Source organism: Pinus tabuliformis, chromosome 4_1 (genome assembly GCF_031772625.1).
Source record: "Pinus tabuliformis cultivar Carrire ecotype Pingquan chromosome 4_1, CPIR1, whole genome shotgun sequence".
Classification (NCBI taxonomy): Eukaryota; Viridiplantae; Streptophyta; class Pinopsida; order Pinales; family Pinaceae; genus Pinus; species Pinus tabuliformis.
This window is the reverse complement of record NC_142303.1, coordinates 332,170,634-332,195,100: the sequence shown is the minus strand read 5'-3', so window position 1 is coordinate 332,195,100 and position 24,467 is coordinate 332,170,634. Positions and strand designations below refer to the sequence as shown.

Below are 24,467 nucleotides of genomic sequence, written 5' to 3'. Positions count from 1 at the left end.
AACCCATAATATAATAATAAAATTGATTTATACCTTTTTTTAATAAAATGAAAAAGAATTTCTATGATTTCTTTTTTTTTAATCTATCTAGCTGGAGTGGACTTAATGATTAAGATCATGTGTTTTCCCTTAAAAAATTACAAGTTCAAAACCAGAGAGATAAAATATATATACCTTTATAGGCTTAAAAAACTGTTGTACTCTCCTAAAAGTCTCCTACACCAATTTATATAGCCATCTATTTCTTGGTCACATCAATGTGTTCGAGTATTTACACCAATGTGTTCGAGTATTTAAGACGCTTTAACGCTGATGAATGTGTAGTGCGTTATATCCTTTTATGCTCTCGGTTTGAAGGCAGGAATGCGCTAATTGAACGCTTACCTGATAATGCCCATTTTCTAAGAGACAGAATCATTTGGGTGTGTACCAGAATGACGCCTGACATTGGTTAGGATAATTGAAGATGACAAGTTCATTTCTCACTACCAAAACCTTAAACTGCCCCTGGAATTTTAGCAAACAATACGGGGCTTCTTTAAAGTCAGCTAAATTCAGATCGAGATTCAATGCAAGATGCAAAGGTGGGGGGCAACAGGATGCGGGAATTCAAAAGCGGGCTCTGCAGGCAGCCATCTATTCAGCTGCCTTACGCTTTGTAGAGTCCCATCGTTCAGGTGCATTTCTACGCTCTTCTTAATACTCGAAACCTCTTTAAAGGGTAGAATATGCAAGAAATTTCAAAAGTTGCTATATTAAAAAGTTGAATTTAAACAAATGAGGGATCCTGTGAGAGTAAGGTGTGCATGTACAAAGGTGAAGGATCAGACGTCCTTGGGGTCGGATAGGTTAGATTGGATAGGTTGAGTGGTGGAAAAGAAAAGATTAAAGGCTTGGTAGAATAAGAGCAAAGTTGAAGAACTTTTGCTAGTAGATTGTGATTTAAATCCATTAAGAAGATTGCAGAACCTTAAGCAGTTGAAGACAATAGCGAAGGAGTATACTGAGTATTTTTACAGAGTTTCCATAAGGTCTGGCCATAGTACAGAGCCCATAATCCATTGCTAGGCATGTGAATGGTTTGAACATTTCTATTTAAAATGAGTTTATTGTTTTGAATTTCCATAGGCTTATCAATTAGCCTTCAGGATTGAGGAGAAGTTGACGAGGAAGCAACAAACTTATAAGGAGAAAAGAGACCTAGGAGTTGGAAGTGGACAACTAAAAGAAGGTGAAGCAAGCTATAGAATTGTAAATTAACTCATTGGAAGGAAGAATGATGCTGAAAGAGGTAGAGGATCAATTGGAGGAATTTTGCACATGAATGTTCTTGTTTGTAGAATGAAGTAAGAAGGATAGAAGCAAGAATCCATATTATTGAAATAGTAGAATCAACAAGTTAAGAAGAAGCTTTTGAAATAGAAGTACAACGTGAAAAGAACTTAATGCTAAAAAGAGTACTGTTGCAGTGAGCAAAGGAAGTTGCCAAAGAACCCAAACACAGGGAGAGCATCTTCAAAACAAACTGTAAGGTAGAAGGTAAGTGTTGTACCTTAATTATTCGTGGAGGTATTATTGCGAATTTATTATCTAAGGAAGTAGTGCAGAAATTAAATTTAAGTTGCATAACTCACCCAAATGCATACAAGGTGTCATGGTTGTAGATGAGGTGTAGGGTTACTATGCATGTGCAGGGCAAGATTGACTTCCATATTGGAGGTTATAGAGAGAAGATGTTGTGTAATGTTATTATGATGGATACATGCCATATCTTATTAGGTGGACCATGGCAACATGGTAGAAATGTTGTACATGATTTTAGGAGAAATACTTGCCTAGTGGAGAAGGATGGGAAGAAGTTTAGGTTGCTTCTTATAGTTGAAGATGAATAAACTAAAAGAGTGATGTTGAGTCTAGTTCTAGCATGTACTTAAACAAGTGGTGGAGCCTGTTACCGCTCAAACTAGCAGGGGTCCTAAAAGGGGATCCTTGAAGGGCTACTACTAGGCTAAGGGCAACAATGGAGCGATAACCCACTGTCACCTCGGCTAAGGCTCCCTACTCTTTATGAACTTTTATTGATGGGAGGAGACCCATTATGATAAGGATCACGAAATGGATGGACCAATGATAGGGCGAGGGTGATCCTGGAAGCCTATTCGCAAGAGAGGCTCAAATATGTGGCTTGCTTGTCTTGGAAGACAAGATGGAAGGCTCTCAAGGAAGGGCTTGGGGAGAATTTCAAGGGTTAGGTTTTGAATATGTGTCTTATAAAGGAGATCCCTAAGCCCTAGAATCCCTGTGGAAACTTGGGTTCCAAGTGATGTTTGAATAATTAACCTTGATAGTGCATGGGACTACACGGGACCAAGTGGACTCGAGGTTAGGTCAAGGGGATAGGATTGGGCAACCAATGATATGTTTGACCTAATTAGGGAGGGGAAAGGTATCAAGGAATGAATTTTCAATGAAAGGCAATGCAAGAATCCCAGTGAGGTTCATAGCCTAAGAGAAACTAAGGGCAAGGATTGTCTTCGAGCTAGGGCTTGCGATATCTCAAGATCCCACCGCCAGAATCTCATGAAATTTGAAGGGCTTCTTGAGGACAAACCAACGCAATTGTGGACCAAAAATCAAAGTATTTGGATGGTTAGATTGTGAGATAATTGATGCCCTAGGTGATCTAGAGGACTAGACCTAGAGAAGAGGAGAGGGGAGAAGGAAAATAGGTTTAAGGTGATCACCTTATGGTGTACCAGTGCCTAATCCTTTGGGGATATTTGAAGTCAAGAGTAATTATGACTATGGACATTGAATTTTCTATGTCAAGGAGGCCTCAAAGATAACTTTGCATAACATTAGGGCAACAATGAAAGCAACTTCAAGAACTTATACTTCATTTTGCAAGATTGCTGGCTTTCAATGAAGAAGCATCTCTAGGAACATTCATTCATAATACACGGCTCATACATGAAGCATCACTATCTAGAAATTGAATTTCCAAAACTTTGCGTAAATGGATGCAGTGAATTAGCCCTAGTAAAGCGAAATCCCAACAACAATGTATGTGACAAGAATAGAAAATAAAATAGCATTAAATTGTACTTACATGTATTAAGAGTATATCCAATCATCAAGAAGCTCCAGGACAAGAGAAAATAATTTAAACATCAAAATTCATTCCATGCTCCAAAATTCGTCTTCCAAGAAGGATAGCTAAATTCTTAAGAGAGATACAAGTCCAATCCAAGTGATGATGCTAAAATGAATTCACGTCACTTGTATTTATACACTTCTAATGAGTTCGATTTAGCTAATTAGGCCTACATTAGCTCCTACAATAAATAATGTGCGAAATAACTAACTTTTGGTGACAAGCCCACCAAACTAGCTCATAAATAAAAGAATAAGCCTCTCAAGAGGTCGAATGATTAATAATACATGACATTGGGCCTTCTAAGAAGCCTGATGAAATCCATAAGTGCCATAATGATGAATAGGACTCCCAAGAGTAGTGGACAAGGGGTTGGCCCCTTGTTCTCCAAATAATAAACCTGTGGTGCTCCCAATGGGTGTGGGGGCACACAAGTAACCTCATGGATATCCAAGTAGAGCAAAAATGACTGTATACCATCTGTAAGGGCTCAGATGATGGTGTAAGTGATGCCACATCAGCATACAGGTCCTAGATTATCTGCCAAGTGCATGGTACAACTGTGGGGCCGACTGGGCATGGTGGACCAGGTGCATCTTACTCGTCCAATAGGTGAATATCGAGCAATCTATGAGCATCTCTCGGGATCCATGGAGTGTTGTATATTGCTGTGGAGACCCATGGCTCCCTACACACACCCTACATGTGCCAATATAGCCCTCTGAAGGGTTAGGACCCCGTATAGGGAGACCAAACCCATAATGGAGACCATCTGCAATCCTGCATAAGATCCAATGTGCTCCCTAGCCTTCCAGTACAACAAGTCATTTAAGGAAATCGAGTTAAAGAACTTACAAACCATGGACAACAGGTGGGCACTTCATAATGACATGCCTTTCCATAGTGGGTTTTGGCATGTGCTAATGTCTACAAGCTCCAAAGGGGGTCAACCAAGTACCCTATTAGGTGGTTTCTACCTTTAGAGGGGATAGTATGTCCAAGGTACATCTTTTAATTGGTGGTGGCATGTGATAAGGATATGAATGGAATAGGGAATGAAAGGGGCAATCCTGGGCCACATGTCGGGGTACAAGGTTAGCTAGTAAAGGGAAGTCCACACTTGGGTATATAATGTATAGGAGGGAGCAATCGTGGTGCATGAGGTGCTCCGACCTTGATTTTTCCACCCTTCTTTATATGCCTTTTGCCTTTTATGATTTTTCTTTGATTAACTGCTCGAGGCTCAAAGGATAAGATCATGATGTGTAAGGTATAGCAGTGGATACCCCTTTTAAGGTAGGGCGGTTCATTGCCCACCTGGGGTTGGGACAATCATGGGTTCCTGAATGATAAAAGAGGCTCATCTAGGCCTTATAGGAACCAGGGTGATGGCCATGGGGATGGGGTAGAGCTCATGCATTGGCTTTTTCCCATGTGCTAAATGTGTTTGTCTTGACCATCTTTTGCATTTTGTGGTACATTTTCCTGTTGAATGTGGCCAATTATGCTTTTACTTTTCTTTTCAGCTGCATTAGCCTCCAGGGCATCGTTTCAGGCCCGACCCAAGGTGTGAGCAAGGGGAAGGGGAGGCTCACCCTATGTGGACCTAGTGGAGGGATGTGGACCCAGGTGGGAGAAATGATGAATGGGATTGTAATGAATGGAAAGGGAGTAATGTATGTGGATGAGGGAGCGGGACCACGCAACCAAAATCGGGGTTTCCCACGTAGTACCACCATAAAACCCAAAGGTCAGTAAAGGAGATCCCATGAGACTAAGATCCAAGGGTAGCATCCAAAAGAGGTCTAGGGGACAGAAGCATAGACCTAGCTCACTCATTCCACTGAATCCCCCCATTAATCCATGCTTAGAAGTGTCCACGATAAGCAAACTACAATATTCAATTACCAATGACAAGGCATACCTTAAGGTTCCGAAGGCCCACATTGAAACATACGATCATGACAAATGGGTCAGGGACCACATGGCTGACTTAGGTGGCGGAGAAATGGCACAATGTGCTAGTTCGTGGCTGCAAGGGGCTGCTGGCTGCCAGTAGAGGACCATCTTGGAGAAAATGTTCTCTTAGGAATATCACCCACAAAATGGTGGGTAACAGAGCCCACTGTACTAAAGTTGCAAAAGGAAGTAGGAAAGGTGATAGAGATCAATGTTATCAGATCCAGACTATAGTGCATTAAACTGGCCAGTTTGAATGTTTTTGAAGGAAAATCGGTCCAAACCGGTGTCATGGACCGGAAAAGGCTAGTTCAGTACCGAATCGACTGATTCTTGTACAAAATGAGTCGGTTCGGTACTGAATTGGCTTTTTTTCACTGAACTGGCTAGTTTTGTACAATGCTACCAAGGATCCTTTGAACGCAATTTTCTTTTGAAAAAAGCAATAATTTATGACTAGGTGAAGCCCAATATTTGACCATATTGCCCTATTGATGTTATGCAATTAATGGTAATGTTAAATTCTTAAAGTGAAAGGACCTTTACTTAAATTTTTAACATTACCATTAATTGACTGAGGATGTTTGAGTGGTTCCTACTTCATTGCATTTCATATAGAGAGTAGAATTTTAGATCACAATCAAAATCCAGCAGACTCGATAGTTTTTCATGATTGGGGGGATTGCAACGTTTCCATTGGATTTTGTCATGTATGAGGGTGTGGAACTAGCATTTAATTAAGAGTACCAACCCCTATATGTATCTTGATGTTAGTGGCATTAATTGTTAAACTCCTCTATCATGACCCTACTAAAATTTTACCCATCACTCAAACAAAAGTTTAACTTGAAATGCTAAGCTTTTTCTATCTTATTTTAATGCTTAGAGGGTGATATTGATGACAAAGATCCCAATATAAGCGAAGATTTTGATAATGTGTAGGTATTTATTGTAGCATGGTTTTTTTGGATGCTAGAGGCTATCCAGGGCTTGTTTGTTGATGTATTTTCGATTTAGAGATGGATTGCACTTAGTGCTGTTTTTGTTATGTGCATCATTTCATGCTATATAAATAAGAACTTTTTCTTATTTGTGCATAAATGGTTTGGATTCATATGGACACACATGAATATATATCTTTTTCTTTAAAACTTGAATATTTATGTGTTTTCGGTTGACCGTTTTTTTGGTCTGGTTTTTTTATTGGTTTTGGTTCAGTTATGACTGGTTCTTGGTTTGAGGGGTCAACTGGTTCGATCAATGGTTTGGTTTTGATAACATTGATGGAGATAAACAAAGGCAATGATGGGTGTAGTGCAAGTATTTGAAGTAGATCCCAAAAGTAGTGCAAGAGCAAATCAACAGAAGAATGTTGCAAAAAGAGTATTAAAAAGAGGAAGATTCCAGATGTTTCTAAGAAATTTGGATGAACTATGTTACAAAAATCTACGATGAGATTGGAGGAAAGGAGAAGGAAATTGATAACATGATAAAAAATGAAGTAGTGGTAGAGCAGTGTTGGAGCAAGAGTTTGAAGGAGATGTTGATATTAGCAAAGGTAGATGCTCTTTTTGTTCACCACCCTTGTGGGCAAGATGCTCACTCATTTTTCCAATGAGGGGAGTGTTATCGTTCAGACATTCCCTAGAAGAAAAGTCCAACCTCACTCAAGGGGAAAGCCTAAGGACACTATCAAATGGCAACTATCTATCACTTAGTGACTCACTCTACTCTTTGGGCTCGAAAAACTCCAAATCATGGGGGAAATCCCTGTACTAGTTCTAAGTCTATCATTGATATAGGGGAGAGATTTAGCATAGGATTAGTCCTAATCAACTAACTCAACTTACATGATGCAATATCATGCTTAACAAGGAAACTTTGAATTTTTTTCCCAAATGGTTACTCTAGATGCAATTCGAGGATTAACATATAGTGTGAAGCATCCAAAAAGGGATGACAAGACTCCAAGATGTTGTGAAAGAGACATGAACTATTCAAAGTTGACAATGCTTCTAGACTTGAAATGTTTTTTCCCCATGTAACCAAGCACCCTGCCCCCCAACGCATAGGTAAGGGTAAGATATTCTCCAGGGCTCAAAGCAGTGCAATAACAAGGCTCAAAGCCATTATAACAATATATTCAATATGGGCTTAACATGTCACTTGCAGGAATTGAACTTGGGCGAGGAGGATAATAATCATTCCTCCCAACCACCCAAGATAAAACCAATTGACTGCAAGCATGAAATGTTAATCCCATTGAAAGTTCATTAAGCTTGTGAAGAACTATTTATTTCATCCAACTATGTTGTGCCTGGTATTGCTCAATTTAGCAGGGGTCTTAGGAGAGGTTCCTAAGGGACTACTACTAGATCAAGTGACAACAATGGGACAAGGACCCACCGTCACCTTAGTCTTGTCCCCTGCTCTTTACAGACTTTCGCCGATTGGAGGAGTCCTGGTATGAGGGAAATCACTAATGAATGATAAGTCAATGATAGGATAGGTAGTGATTTCTAGAGCCCATTCACAGGAGAGACTCAAATGATAGGGTTTGCTTGCTTTAGAAGCAAGGTGTGGGGCTCTCCAAGAAAGGCTCAAAGGAGGCCTAGACCTAGGGATTAGAAATATTTCTTGATAAGGGATGTCCTAGACCTAAGATTCCTAAGGGAAGAAGGTTTCTAGGTGGCCTTGTGAGATAAGGAATGATGAAGATATGTGACCACAAAGAAGCCTAAGAGGACCCATGCAAAGCCTAGGGTTTTGGGTGAAACTTCAAACAAAAAATCTAGACCAAGCAAGGGAGAAGAAGGGGGTCAATGAAATGTGGATTTCACTTGAGTTTTAGTGCAATGACCCTTGAGGAAGCCACTAACCAAGGAAACCTAGGAACAAGAATAATTTTGGAGTAGGGCTTGGGATATCTCCCAATCTAGCCGTGGAAAATGCTTCAAAATTTGTGAGGACCAAGAGAAATCCGCAACGCAGTTGTAGACCAATGCCCTCTCAAAATGGAGGGCTCAAATGAATTTTGCTTGATGCCCTAGGAGACCTCTAGTGTTAGGGTTTAAAGAGTTTAGAAAGGGGTGAAAGAAATTTCTTTGTGGTGATCACCAAGACAAGGATCAATTCCTAGTATATTGGGAGAATGGATTCAAGAATGAAATTTGATTTTTGACCTTTTGCTTCATCAAGGAGTCTAATATGTAACTTCGCTAGTCTAGGAGGTGCTAGTTAGGTTACACAAGGAATTTACACTTCATTTTGCAAAGCTAGATGGAGTCTTGAGGTTGAACAACCTTAGTTGACCCCTAGGAACATTCACTCTTATTGCCAAATGAATAACACGTGCAAATTTGCAATAGATCAAGATTACCAAGTGATGCAAGATTTTCACATAAATTTAGGGCACAATTAGCACCATGATGCAACATTCCATACATTAGACATATAATCAAAATTTCGCATAAAAGAGAAACTTACATGGCAAAAAGAATATATCCATCCCCATCATATTTGCAAGAGAGAAGCTCCAAGATAAAATAACAACAATCAAAACATGAAAATGCATTAAAGATCCTCCAATTCGTCCATCAATAGAAATTCTCAAGAAGAGAAAGATACAAATGCAAGTGATGGCGATGAATGAAATGATCCTCTGATCAATATATATGATCCTCTAAGGGATTCGATTTGCCTAATTAGGTCTAATGATGCCCCTAATAATAAAATAATGTACAAAATAACATCCTTTGGTGACAAGCCCACCAAATAGCTCCATAATATGAAAAATAAGCCTCTCAAGCAGGTCAAAATGGTAATAAAATAGCTAGGAGGGCGATTGAAAGGCCCAGTGAAGTCCAATATGTGTCCAAATCAATGGAAAGGCTCCAAAAATAGTGATGAAGGGGGTGGCCTCTTTATCTCCATGCAAATGACCTGTGGTGCTCCCAAGTGGCTATGGGGGGCACAAAGGCATCCTCATGGGTTTCCAACTGAATTAAACAAGCATGTATCCCATATACAAGGGCTGGAACAATGATGCAAACCCTCCCTTTGTCTCCCATGGTGAGACACAACCCCATCTGGGCCTGGATCAAATGCCAAGTGTGTAGCCGGTTGGGTAGGGTGGTCCAGATGCATCATCATCATTAAATAAGTGGAACTCGAGGGAGCAATGAATGGTGCTGAAGGATCCCATGGCATGGCAATCTGCTCTCTGTTGTAGTGGAGGCCCATGGCTCTCAACGCACACCCTACAAATGCCAATAAGATCCTTTGGAGGGCTTGGACCCTGTATAGGGAGACCAAACCCAAAGATAAAGACCCACCTACAATCTTGTATAAGATCCAATGTGCCTCCTCACATTTCAGTATAACAAATCATTAGTGTAATTTAGCAAATGAGCTTACAAATCATGGAACCAAGTGGGCACTTCATAGTGGCATGCCCTTCCATAATGGGCTTTAGAGTGTACAGGTGTCTCCAAGTTCAAGAAAGAGGTTAACCAAGGACCATATTAGGTGGTTTCAACCTCTAAGGGAATGAAATGTGTTAGTTTTTGTAGCATCGGAGGCGTTCTAGTCTCGAAACTTTGTGCTAAAGCTAAAACACAGGAGTTCTCCATAAGCCATAACTGGAAATTCCACCTAGAAGTGTCTCAATTAGATTATTAGCCTATTTTTAAATATTTCCTAAGTCTAAACTTAGGAAAAGGGGTTATTTAATTAGTATTAATTGAGAAAGGTGTGAATGATCTAGAAACTCACACGAATTGATCCATAAATGATCTCAACCATCGATTATGTTTTAATTTTGGCCGTTGGAGTCCCAACTGGAGATTATAAAAGGAGGTCGATGAGTAGATGGAGAAACACACCAGTAGCAGATACTCAGTTTCTCAGACAATTCAGTTTCCTAGTGGCAGGTGGTTCAGCAGTGGGGATCGAGTGAGTGAGTGAGTAGCAGGTGTCAAAGGGGTAGAGTAGTAGATTTTCGGAGGAGGATTCCAGATCCGGAAGAGTCAGAAGAGGAGGTCGAGTGTCAGCTCCAGGAGACTATGCAAGGGTTGTGCAGAGTAGTTCAATTTAGCCAGAGCAGGGGTCGATTTAGCTTCTATTGGTCGGGAAAATTTCCAAGAGGCTGGAAGAATCACTTCCAGTGGTAGCAATAGGCTAGGCGTCACATCAGAGACAGTTTCTGGGTAGCATGTGTGGAACCTGTGCAAAGGTAGCGTAGAAGGCTGACACATAAATATTTCAGAGCCATTTCCGAGGCTCAGTTTGTTGCGCGATTTCTTGGAGCAAGGGCAAATTTCCCTCAAAAAATTTCACCAATATTTCTCTTTGGTAAAATCGCCAGTTTGGCGACAATTTATTGTACTTAGAAATTTCGCTATTGCATGCTGCACTGATTTTCCCAAGTTGGGTTTTTTCGGGATTTTTGTCCAAAAATAACTGTGTCAAATTTATGTGTGCACTAGTATTTCTCAATTTCTAGCACTTTTATTTTCCGCAGTATTTTTGTGAAGATTGCAGTGTGATTTATTCGTTGTTTGCCGTAGCAAATAAACTGCTAATTAATTTACAGTTAGAAGAATAATTTCTAGTTGCTGCAATAAGAATTTCAATAGTGAAATTTTCATATGGTATTAGAGTGATTTTGATCAGACATGGTATCTAAGAAGCGGAAGTAGAAATTCGTTGTTCAGAGGGAGCAACAAGACTAATTTCTGCTGGCTGTGCAGAGCCAAAGCCAGGCAGTGCAAGTTGCTTGAGCAAGTTGGATTTTTAGTGTAGGTTGGCAGAAAAATTCGGCTTTCCAATTCGAGTGATTCTAGCAGGCAGAAAGGCAGCTATAGCTCAGATTTTCACTGAGTAGATTCCTTGTTTGGGCGCAGAAGGGCTTTGCAGCAGCAGAATCAGCGTCGAGTGGAAGGGGAAGTGCACACATAGAGAGAATTTCTCTCAAAGGGTTTTTAGTTTAGAAATTTGATTTTCCAGTTGTAGTTGACAGTAGCTACAAGCAGAGTTTCTCACTCTAGAAGGGAGTGCAAATAGCAGATTCAACGACCAAGCAAGGGGAAGGAGGGAGATTTTTGTTCAGATTCAGAGATGGCCACAGCTAGTTTCAAAGATCAGGATAGGTTGGAGGAAGTCTCCAACTTTGTCATCTAGAAGGCTAGGATATCCTTCCTGCTAGATGAATTTGGTCTGAAGATCTATGTAGAGAACGTGGTGACAGTACTGACTGATGCAGATCAGCTCCGAGAGTACAGGAAAGATATGGCTAAGGCGAAGCGGATGATCCTGGATGGAGTTCGGCATGATATAGACTCACATATATCTGGCAAGAATACGACCATGGAGATGTGGGATGCTGTTGATTTGCTATATCAGAATTCTTCCCAAGCAGCGGAAGATGTTCCCGCAGGAGAAGCTAAGAAACATCAGGATGTAGAAGGGTGAAGGCGTTGATCCCTTCCTCACCAGGATTCAGGAAGTCTGTGATAAGCTTGCAGCCGTTGGGGAGGTGCCTCAACCGACATAACTTGTTCATTTGGCATTGACCAGTGTCTCAGAGGAGTAGCAAGTCTTTGTTCGAAGTATCTTGGGCTGAGAAACATTGCCTAGATGGGACAAGATGTGGTCAGACTTGTAGTAGGAGGAGATGAGGCGACCTCTAGTAAAGAGCTCCATCAGTGGAAGCAACAACAAGGGTTCGAAGGGTGAGAAGGAAGAGGAGAATGTGGCCCTTGCATCAAAGGGTCCTAGTCAGGGATAGGAGAAGAAGAAGAAAAAATAACTATCTAAGGTCAAGTGCTTCATGTGTGGCAAGTTTGGCGACTACAGTACTTAGTGTCCTCTCAGGACAAGCAGGAGAAGCAAGGCTAGGCGGCAATGTCTGCAGAGATAGACAAGTTGTCCTCCAGGTTGGAGGAAGACTTCACCATGTTTGCAGCTATACCTCCAGGAGTGAGGTGGAGCGATATGGAGTTATAGTCCCAGAGTTACGCAAAGTTTTGGGCAAGGTCCATTGAGGTGTCCTCCTTATGGATCATTACCTTGCTACGAGTGCCCACAATATTTAGTAGCAAGATGGATCAGTGTCAGTGATGCAGTCAGATTCCCGAGTGACAGTTGCAATCAGGTACTGAGGAGCGTAGAGCAGTGTTGATAGTAGAGCAGGAGGCTCAGTAGCAGAGTCAGTAGTAGAGCAGATTCCCAGTGGATAGTGCAAAGACTAGTACCATTCAGATGCTCAGGAGATAGATGTAGCATAGAGACGTAGTTGATTCAGTATTTTGGATGCTTCTTAATTGCAGTAGTTGCAGTTGCAGCAACAGATGAGAGGGAGTTGCAGTGTTGATGTAGTGTTGGCAGCAATATAGTAGTGTCAGTAGTAGCTTGGATGCAACATCAGAGTTGCGCAATGGTTGGTGGGCAGTGGCAGGCAATCACAGTAGCCAAACATCAACAACTTATATAGAGGGTGATACAGAGACATGGTGTTGTAGCAATAGTGTAGCACTAGAACACCTTCCTCACTATGAGGGATTGTTAGTTTTTGTAGCATTGAAGGTGTTTTAGTCTCGAAACTTTGTGGAGAGGCTAAAACACAGGAGTTCTCCATAACCCATAAATCGTTTTTGGAAATTCCACCTAGAAGTGTCTCAATTAGATTATTAGCCTATTTTTAAATATTTCCTAAGTCTAAACTTAGGAAAGGGGTTAATTAATTTGTATTTATTGAGAAATGTATGAATTATCTAGAAAATCACATGGATTGATCCAAAAATGATCTCAGCCGTCGATTATATTTTAATCTTAGTCGTTGGAGTCCCAACTGGAGATTATAAAATGAGGTTGATGGGTAGATGGAGAAACACACCAGTAGCAGATACTCAGTTGCTCAAACAGTGCAATTTCCCAGTGGCAGGTGGTTCAGTAGTGGAGATTGAGTTAGTGAGTGAGTAGCAGGTGTTAGAGGGGCAAAGTAGCAGATTTTCGAAGAGGATTCCAGATCCGGAAGAGTCAAAAGAGGAGGTCGAGTTTCAACTCCAAGAGGCTGCGCAAAGTCTCAAGAAGGGTAGTTCAATTTAGCTAGAGCAGGGGTTGATTTAGTTTCTAGTGGCCGGGAAAATTTCCAGGAGGCCGGAAGAATCACTTCCAGTGGCAACAACATGTTAGACATCACATCAGAGGCAGTTTCTGGGTAGCACATGTAGAACCTGCGTAGAGGCAGCACAGAAGGTTGACACGAAAGTATTCTAGAGCCAGTTCTGAGGGTCAGTTTGTTGTGGGATTGCTTGGAGCGAGGGTGAATTTCCCTCAAAAAATTTTGCCAGTGTTTCTCTTGGGTAAAATCACTAGTTTAGCGACATTTTATTGTACTTAGAAATTTTGCTACTGCATAATAATAAAATTTTGCTACTGCATAATAATAAAAGCACTCTGCTGTTGCACCAGTTTTCCCAAGTTGAGTTTTTTTTTTTTAATTGTTTTTATTCTTCTGGGGACTTTTGTCCAAAAATAACTGTGTCAAATTTATGTCTGTATGTGCTAGTATTTCTCAGTTTCTAGCGTTTTTATTTTTCGTATTATTTTTGTGAAGATTGCAGTATGATTTATTCATTGTTTATCATAGCAAATAAACTGCTAATTAATTTACAGTTGGAAGAATAATTACCAGTCACTGCAATAAGAATTTCAATAGTGAAATTTTCACAGTAGGTCCATGGTACATCTGTCATGTGGCAGGTGTCATGTGATATAATGATGAAACAGAGTGGGGCGTCAGGGGAAGGCTCCAAGCCACATGCCATGGTACAAGGGTAGCTATGATGAGGGAAGCCCACACTTGGGTGTATAGATGTAGAAGGGAGTAGTCGTGGTACATGAGTTACCTCGACCTTTCTTTTTCCAACCTTCTTCATATGCCTTTTGCCTTTTTATTAATTTTTTCTTTATAACTGCTTGGGGCTTTAGGGAATGAGGGCATGATGTGAATGGTATAGCGGTGAATACCCCTTTTAAGGTTGTGCAGTTCATCGCCCACTAGGGGTTGGGACAATCATGGGTTCCAAGGGCCAATGTAGGGGTCCTAGGAATCAGGGTGATGGCCATAATGATAGGGGGTAGAGCTCATGTTGGATTTTTCCCACGTGCTAAATTTGTATGTCTCGACCATATTTTGCATTTTATGGTACATTTCCTGTTGAGAGTGGTCAAATTATGCTTTTTATTTCCTTTTAATTGCATCAACCTCTGGGGCATTGTTCTAGGCCTGACCCAAAGTGTGGACAAGGGGATAGGGAGGCTAACTCCTTGTGGACCCAGATGGGAAATATGTAGAAAGGGGTTATAATGAGCGGAGGGGAGTGATGTATGTGGTATCAGGAAGCGGGACCACGCAACTAAAGTCGAAATTTCCCATGTTGTGACACCCCTAAAGCTAGTAGCCAATAAAGGAGATCCCACGGGACTAGGATATAAGGTTAACCACCAAGTTGGACAAGGGGACAAGAGTACAAACCAAGCCCATTCTTTCCACCGAATCCCCCCACCAATCCATGCCCAGAAGTGTCCATGATAAGTAAGCAAAAATACCCAACTACATAATGAAAGCCATACCTTCGGAGTTGGAAGACTCACCATCGAACATACGATCATAACAAATGTATGAGGGTGTATAATGATTGGCTTAGGTGTTGGAGATGGTGGCACATCTAGCTATCTGGTGGCTGCAAGGGGCCATTGGCTGCTCGCTGAGGACCATCTAGGAGAGAAAATTCTCCTATGGTTGTCACCCACAGGTGGTGGGTAACTTCTGGCTCTAATTGGGACATGATCTCTTAGTAGAGTGCATGGACGTACTTGAATGGGGAGGTCATGAGAACACCAACAAACTCTTGGGACTGCAAACCTATTACTTGCACATCAAAGACTAAGCACACGGGGCAACATGTTTTTGTGGTGTCTTATGATCACCCATGCTTATGTTAGGCCTTAAAACTCAACAAGGAATAAAATATTCTAAATGCAACTTTAATCTAAATGCACCTACTCTAGTATGATAAAAGAATATGATGTTAGTTCTGATGCGAAAATGAGCATGGAATGCATCCTACCCTAACATGTATGATTACATTGTGCGAATGTTAAGTGTAATCATAAAGCCAATGCAACTAGTATGTCATCCAGTCAATGTGAGAATAATTGCCCCTAGAATTGCCCATGTGATGACAAAAATAAGAACAATCACAGATAGAGTTTTGAGGGTGGGAGGCAGGTGAATGAAATGACAAGTTATTAAGGATCTTAATGAGGATGGAAAAGAAGAATTGAATGTGCACCTTACTTGCAACCAGAAGATGGATATATCAACAATCAGGCTCATAAATCTTCCATGAATGGCAATTTTCAGGCATATCATCTTTGCCATGATACTTCTTGATTGTGCCATGCTTCATGGTTGCTTTAAGGTCATGATGGGAAGGAAGAAGGTGGCACGAGGGGTCAGAGTCTACGGGATGCTCTCCCAAACAATCAGTCTTGGAAAAGGAAAAGGGATCATTGATGGTTGCTTGACAAGGAGATGACTTAGATATTACTCCGGGATTAGCAGGAAATATAGGGACATTAGCGGTCTCAGCGACATAATAGATAAGGTTGCTTTCATAAGAATGATCCCTCATCTCACATATTCCCTCTTCAATAGAGGATTGGGCAGAGATGTCCAAAGGGGAAATACGAGGATCATCCTTAAGGGTTTTATCATATGTAATGAGAGGAGAACTATCCTCAAGGAGCGAAGGAACATTAGTAGCTTCACCTTTATTGATATTGTCATCAAGATCCCCTTGAAGTTTACCTGTTTCATCTCTTGATGCATGTTGATCATGCAAAAGGAGCTTTCCTTAACTCTCTTCCTCTTCATTTGCCTCACCCCAGGATTCATCAAGATCAAAGCGAACTTAGCTTTCTTCGTTTTCTTGAGCATTAGTAAGATTGCCTTGATTAGTCCATCTCTTCATGAAGACATCCTCAAATTGATCAAAATATTCAATACTTTTTGAAGGGAGGTTGGCACACTAGTCCCTAGCCTCACCCTCAAGTGACAATGCAAAGAGCATCATAAAGATATCCTCATCATCTTGATTAGGCATCCAAAAGGTAACTTCCCATATAAAGTCATCCACATGCTTTTTGGCATCAACATTACTTCCATCAAACTTGGGCAACCAACGATGATGTTTAGCAAGTAATAGGTGAGGAGCAATGGGTAAAGCTCCCAAGTTTAATGATTCAAATGAGTTTAGGCTTTGGATGGCATCTTCAACTACTTGAAAATTAAGCTTCTCATGCTCTCAACTAAAGCAGATAAAAAGGGATACTTTTAGGCTCTCATGATTTTTAAAGCCATCAACAAGATTTGGTTGCAATAGAGGTGAGGAATATAAAAATAAGAACATCTTCATGAACCATGTTGACCTTTGAGATATATGCCTTGAAATTAGCCACATGGTTAACTGCTGTAGATGGGTCATCATCAAACATTGGCAAGGGTTCCCTATGATTACAATTAATGGCATTTGGGTATCTCGAAACCCATTTAATAGGCAATGCTAAGTGCTTCGCTGCCCAATCCCACATTATGTTGAATATTCTATGTTGATCATATGAGGAGTCTCTAGGGTGATTGAAATTGCCTTTACAAATGCTTGCTTCACCCTACAAGCATTTGCTTTGAAGTTTAATGAGGAACTAGGGCTTCATTCCTCCAACGGAGTCGCCAACAGTTATGTCAATATTAACGTAAGGGAAACAACACATGTCTCGTGTCCTTGACAATGACGCCAAAAATGTTACCGCTCAATTTAGCAGGGGTCCTAGGAGGGGTTCCTAAGGGACTACTACTAGATCAAGTGGCAACAATGAGACAAGGACCCACTGTAACCTCAGTCGATGTCCCTGCTTTTTGCGGACTTTCACTGATGGGAGGAGTCCCGGTGTGAGGGAAATCACTAATGAATGATAAGTCAATGATAGGATAGGTAGTGATTTCTAGAGCCCATTCACAGGAGAGACTCAAATGATAGGGTTTGCTTGCTTTAGAAGCAAGGTGTGGGGCTCTCCAAGAAAGGCTCAAAGGAGGCTATAGACCTAGGGATTAGAAATATTTCTTGATAAGGGATATCCTAGGCCTAAGATTCCTAAGAAGAAGGTTTCTAGGTGGCCTTGTGAGATAAGGAATGATGAAGATATGGGACCACAAAGAAGCCCAAGAGGACCCAAGCAAAGCCTAGGGTTTCGGGTGAAACTTCAAACAAAAGATCTAGACCAAGCAAGGGAGAAGAAGAGGGTCAATGAAATGTGGATTTCACTTGAGTTTTAGTGCAATAACCCTTGAGGAAGCCACTAACCAAGGAAACCTAGGAACAAGAATGATTTTGGAGCTAGGGCTTGGGTTATCTCCAAATCTAGCCATGGAAAATGCTTCAAAATTTGTGAGGACCAAGAGAAAACCCTAGCGCGGGTGTAGTCCAACTCGCTCTCAAAATGGATGGCTCAAATGAATTTCGCTTGATGCCCTAGGAGATCTCTAGTGTTAGGGCTTAGAGAGTTTAGAAAGGGGTGAAAGAAATTTCTTTGAGGTGATCACCAAGACAAGGATTAGTGCCTAGCCTATTGGGAGAATGGAGTCAAGAATGAAATTTGATTTTTGACCTTTTGCTTCATCAAGGAGTCCAATATGCAACTTCGCTAGTCTAGGAGGTGCTAGTTAGGTCACACAAGGAATTTACACTTCATTTTGCAAAGCTAGATGGAGTTTCAAGGTTGAACCACCTAAGTTAACCCCTAGGAACATTCACTCTTATTGCCAAATGAATAACGCATGCAATAGATCAAGATTACCAAGTGATTCAAGATTTTCACATAAATTTAGAGCACAATTAGCACCATGATGCAACATTCCATACATTAGGCATATAATCAAAATTTTGCATGAAAGAGAAACTTACATGGCAAAAAGAGTATATCCATCCATCATATTTGCAAGAGAGAAGCTCCAAGATAGAATAGCAACAATCCAAACATCAAAATGCAAATATCCTCCAATTCGTGCATCAATAGGTAGTGCGAAATTCTCAAGAAGTGAAAGATACAAATCCAAGTGATGATGATGAATGAAATGATCCTCTTAACAATATATATGATCCTCTAAGGGATTCGATTTGCCTAATTAGGCCTAATGATGCCCCTAATAATAAAATAATGTGCAAAATAACATCCTTTGGTGACAAGCCCACCAAATAGCTCCATAATATGAAAAACAAGCCTCTCAAAAGAGCCAAAATGGTAATACAATAGCTAGGAGGGCCATTGAAAGGTCTAGTGAAGTCCAATATGTGTCCAAATGAATGGAAAGGCTCCAAAAATAGTGATGAAGGGGGTTGTGCCTTTATCTCCAAGTAAATGACCTGTGGTGCTTCGAAGTGGCTGTGGGGGGCACAAGGCATCCTCATGGCTCTCCAACGGAATCAAACAAGTATATACTCTGTTATTGCTCAATCTAGCAGGGGTCCTAGAAGGGGTTCCAACGAGACTACTACTAGACCAAGTGACAACAACGGGACAAGGACCCACTGTCACCTCAATTAATGTCCCCTGCTCTTTACAAATTTTCACCAATGGGAGGAGTCCCGATATGGTGGAAATCACTAGAATGATGAGGTCAATAAGAATGTACAATGTGATTTCCAAAGCCCATTCAAAGGAGAGGCTGAGATAATAGGTTTCTTGTTTTAGAAGCAAAGGAAGGGCTGTCCAAGAAAGGCTTGAGGGAAGGAGTCCTAGACGTAGGTGAAAGGACATTCAATAGAAGAATTATGCCTAGATCAAAGTTTCTTAGAAAAGGAGGATCTCTCTTAAGGTTTTGTGAAATATAGATCATACAAAGGTTGGGACCACAAGAGAGACCTAGGGGATCCAAGCAAGACCTAGGGTTTGGGGTGATCATCAACAATATGACTAGGTCAAGCAAGGATTATAGGAAGGGACAATGAGAGATGAACTTCCTTTGATTTTTAAAGTGTTAATGACCCTTGAGGAGCCACTACTCGAGAAGGAGCCTAGAGGAATTGGTCTTATAGCTAGGGCTTGGTATATCTCCCACTCCAACCTCGGGATTGGCCTCAAATTTTGAGGGCTTATAGGAGACTCACCAGTGTAGTTTCTTGCCAATATGCACCTCAAGGAGATGTCTCTAATGAAATTCATACAAGGCCCTAGTCAGCCTTCTAGGGTTAGGGCAGAAAGAGGGAAAAAGGCGAGAAAAGGTTTTTAGGGTGATCACACATAGGATTTAAGACTAGTGCTTGGCTATTGGGAGGATTGGAGTCAAAATGATCCCGACTTTGTCACCTTCGCTCTTCAACGAGGCCCAAAGCAACAACTTCACTATCTAGGGATGCAACTACACGAGAACTTCAAGCATTTATACTTCGATGGCAAATATTATGGATTTTCAAGGATGCAAATAATCCCCTAGGAACATTCGTTCATTCATTATCTTTATGAGTGACACATGCAAAATTTTCCAATGGTATCAAGGCCAAAAACAATTTCCCATGAATTAGGGCACAATAATAACTATAAGAAGGAAATTCCATGCATTAAACAATCATTATTTCAGAAATATAGCATTAAAAGACACTTACAAGACAATGAAGAATATATCCATCCACAACATTGCAATAGTAAGCTCCAAGAAACGATAGCGAAGATTTACAAATGTCAAAATGCATTTATTCCATCCAAATCACTCCACAAGTTGCAAGTCAAAATTCTCAAGAAGAGCTAGTGAAAATCCCAAGTGATGATGAGTTACAAATGGGGCCTCACTTGTATTTATATGAGCCTCTAACTTTTTGAATGGGTCGAATTTGCCCAACAAACCCCTAAAAATGACTCTAATGTGCAAAATAACACCCTAATTGGTGACAAGCCCACCAAATAGCGCCATAACATGAAAAATAAGCCCCTCAAGAGGGCCGAAATGGTAATACAATCGCTAGGATGGGTCGTTGGAAGGCCTAGTGAACCCTCATGTGCCATATTGAATAGGGGTGATCCAATAACAGTGATGAAGGAGGTGGCCCCTTGATCTCCTACCAAATGACTTATGGTGCTCCCAAGTGGCTATGAGGGCACAAAAGCATCCTCATGGATCCCCAATTGAATCAAACAGGCATGTATCCTAGCTACAAGGGCTGGAACAATGATGCAAGCCCTCGCTTGTCCTCCATGGTGAGACAAAACCTCATTTGGGCGTTGGATCAATTGCCAAGTGTGTGGTGCAAGTGTGTAGCTGGCTGGGCAAGGTGGTCCAGGTGCAAGAAAGGGGTTAATCAAGGACCCTATTAGGTGGTTTCAGCCTCTAAGGGAGTGACAGGTTCATGGTACATCCCTCAAATGGCAGGGGTCATGTGACATAATGATGGAATGGATTGGGGGCATCAGGGAAGGCTCCAAGCCACATGCCATGGTGCAAGGGTAGCAATGATGAGGGAAGCTCACAAATGTGTGTATAGATGGTGGGAGCAATCGTGGTACATGAGCTACCTCGACCTTTGTTTTTCCACCCTTCTTCATATGCCTTTTTCCTTTTTATAACTACTTGAGGTTGCAGGGAATGAGAGCACGATGTGTAAGATATAACAGTGATTACCCCCTTAAGGATGGGCAGTTCATCGATCATTAGGGGTTGGGACATGTTGTTGCTCAGATTGTTCAGGCACGGTGCGACAACGACTCAGGTTGGGGGCTGTCACTCTGATCCCCAACCTCTTCATTCTAGCTATCTCCCAACAATAGGCTATGGGGGGTAGTCCCTATAGAAGATAGAAATGCGAGGCTGGTTCTGCTTCAACGTACTATTACAAAAACCCTAAGTCCAACTAGAGATCTGCCCAACGAAAGTACTGAGCTGCTCCCTCTGCCTCTGGAATCACTCGATTTGGAAGGATCGAATTTTTCTGCCCCACCAAGAAAAAACGTACCTCTTCAAGCAACTCGGCCTCCTGGCAAAAAACACTGTGTTGCCCTTAGGAATTCCTTTCCTTCGTTTTTGAGCTCTCCAACTGGTCAACTGCGCTTTGATACCATGTGAAAATTCCAAACTAGAACCTTATTGCAACAACTGGTATTATTTCTCCTAATTGTTAATTAATTTAACAATTTATTTGCTACGACAAATATCGAAATAAACACACTACAACTGTTAAGTTATGGTATGTTCTATGCTTATAACAGTTTACTTCTTTTTCTTATTATATTCCACCGATTAGCAATCACATGTACATAAAGTAAAGTGCAGATAGAACATTAAACGATCGACAGAAAACAAGCCAAGACAAGAGACACAAGATGTGGCGGCTAGCCAGGGACAAACCCCACAATGCGTGGGGAAACCCTTTGATCAAATCTTCTTTTATCTTCAATAATTCAGCAGAGAGAAATAGTACAATAAATCTGATTCATATCAGCAGTAGCAAACCCTAGATCAGTAGCATCAACATTAGCGGCTTCATTATCAAACTAGGGCAGACCATATCTCACAAATCGACAGTCGGATTGACTTCATTCCACCACCAAAAGTTTCGGCTTCTAGAGGAGGTTCAGATGAACCTATAGCGCAGTTCAGATGAGGAGATCTTCTAGGCCACGCAAGTCAATCTTTACTTCTATAGTTGCAGCTCTAGTTTCAGCAGTTTCCGGCTTCAAACTAGGGCAGTCGATATCTTGCAAACCGTTTGTCGGATTGACTTCATTCCACCACCAAAAGTTGCGGCTTTCAAAGGAGGTTCAGATGAACCTACAACGCAGTTCCAAAGAGGAGATCTTCTAGGCCACGCAAGTCAATCTTTACTTCTGCAGTTGCAGCTTCAAATTCAACAGCTTCCGGCTTCACATGTGTGAGAGAGAGAGACCCATTTCAATGCAGTAGAGAAGAGACTCATATCTGCGCAGTAGAGAGAGAGAGATGTGATGAGATGAGTGAGTCCAAATGAGGAAAAGTCCTCTTATATTTATACACAACGTTGGTGGGTGAATAGATGCGACTGTTGGGCTTCTGAGCCTACATGAGTTGTAGGTCGGCTTGATAATAATTCCATAATCAAAATAAATTCTTATCTCCATGAATACTTATTGGAATCGGATGATCTTTATATCAATCCTACACTTCTCGACGAGAGGAATCTAATAAAAATATTATCAGCCATGAATAAGATGACCCACATGAAGTTTTGCCCTGGTTGCCAATTTTAACACTCCCTCTCAACCATGGAGAACTTCATCTGCAATCTGTCTATCAGTCGTTACTATTCATCCATCAAATGCACTGCCCTGTACAACTTGACCCTTGCCCTGCTCTGCTCTATTCTGCCTGTTCTGCTTTGTCTTGTTCTGCCCTGCACTGATCTGTACTGTTTTGCTCTGTTCTGCTCTGCTCTTGCATTGTTCTGTTCTGCTCTGCTTTTGTCCGAATTATGAAGAAGAAGAAATGATCGAGGATGTATCATACTGACTCAAAGTCAGTCTCAGAGTATGTACCACTGGTCCTAGACCAGTCTCAACCAACCCAAAGTCAGTGTCATAGTGAGTACAACTCCAATGGTCCCAGACCAATATCATCCTCCACTGACTCAAAGTCAGTCTCAGAGTATGTACCACTGATCCCAGACCAGTCTCAACCGACCCGAAGTCAGCGTCATAGTATGGTACAACTCCTACCACTGGTCCCAGACCAGTATCATTGATCCTAGATCAATGGAGGTCATCCTAGCGTAGGGAGTACGGTAGTTACAACGATGTGTCCATCGGTACTACTATGGTCCCTAACTTCATTTGCCTGCTCATTGATCAGATGAGAGGTACTTCCCATGAGTCCCAGACTGCATGGGTAGGATGCCTCGACAGGAGAACTAATCAATCCTGTCCTCACAGGAGAACACATCAATCCTGCTACAATTGCCATGGAGAACACATCAATCCAGGCCTCACAGGAGAACACATCAATCCTGCTACAATTGCCATGGAGAACACATCAATCCAGGCCTTACAGGAGAACACGTCAATCTTGCTACAATCGCCGTGGAGAACACATCAATCCAGGCTGCCATGGAGAACACATCAATCCAGGCCTCACAGGAGAACTAATCATCCTGCTACACAAGAGAGCGAATCATCCTGTTCCACAAGAGAGCGAATCATCTTGTTCCAGTGTGCACCACCAGGGGAGGGTGAGTCACCCTGTGGTCATATGTTGCTCCAGTAGGAACCGCAAGCCCTCAAAGCTCCCAGAGCTCAATGTATGAAACATGCAGGACCCTTGTACAAGGGTTTCTTGCCGACTCCAAGTCGTTTGGGAAAATCACAGATTAGATCTTTCCTCTGGGCTTTGACAAGGTGTATCAACCTGTACATCATCTTAATGTGATGGATCTTCCTTGCTCATCGACTTACCATATCCCAGATGATGTCTATCTGCTGGAGCAATTGACGAATACGGGATTCCTCAATAATCGAATCCCACCTCTGGTTGTTACAGAGAATCACAGTGGTATCCAATGTAAATCCAAACAGCTCACTGAAGAGCTTTCGCAACCAGACTGCCTCACACGAGGTTATGCTAGCAACAATATATCCTGCTTCGGCGGTGCTCAAAGCCACCGACTTCTGCTTCCTGCTCATCCAGGATATTGAAGCAGATCCCAAGGTGAAACAGTACCCGGAAGTGCTCTTACGGTCCACCACACTGCCTGCCCAATCAACATTAGTATATCCAAGTAGTCTCACATCTCCGGCAGTGTATCTTAATCCATGAGAGATTGTGTCCTGAAGACATCTCAGAAGATTCCTGGCATCAATCCAGTGAGGCTCAACCAAATATGAGCTCACAATGATAACTGCAAAACATATGTTTGGACGGAGGTTCACCAAGAACATCAATGCGAATGAGTTTTTGAAACTCAGAGGCATTTCCCAAGTCTGGTCCGACATCACTACCATATAACTTCTAAAAGTTAAGATCCTCGAGGTAGTCACAGGCTTACAGTCCATCATACCGAATCTTTCCAATATATTTACCACATATTTTCCTTGAGATAGGAAAATTTCCCTTGGCTTCTGCCACACTTCAAGTCCTTGGTCCTTCATTTCAAATTCAGAAGCCATCTCCCTCTTACATTTGTGAATGAGAGGGTTTGCACCTGTTAGAAAGAGGTCATCCACATACAACACCAGTATGAGAGGCTTGTCATCTTCAACCTTAAAGTAAAGGTTA

The 24,467-nt window shown here is 41.5% G+C and overlaps 1 protein-coding gene across 1 annotated transcript in view; it reads left to right on the top strand.

Moving 5' to 3' along the window:
- The first annotated feature begins 275 nt into the window (after window positions 1–275).
- LOC149175629 (S-adenosyl-L-methionine-dependent methyltransferases superfamily protein) overlaps window positions 276–24,467 on the top strand; it is a 90,924-nt gene continuing 66,732 nt past the window's right edge. The window contains exon 1 of the mRNA XM_089419726.1: window positions 276–677. Coding sequence (XP_089275852.1) covers window positions 467–677 — 211 coding nt within the window. The 5' untranslated portion in view covers window positions 276–466. The remainder of the gene's footprint in view (window positions 678–24,467) is intronic.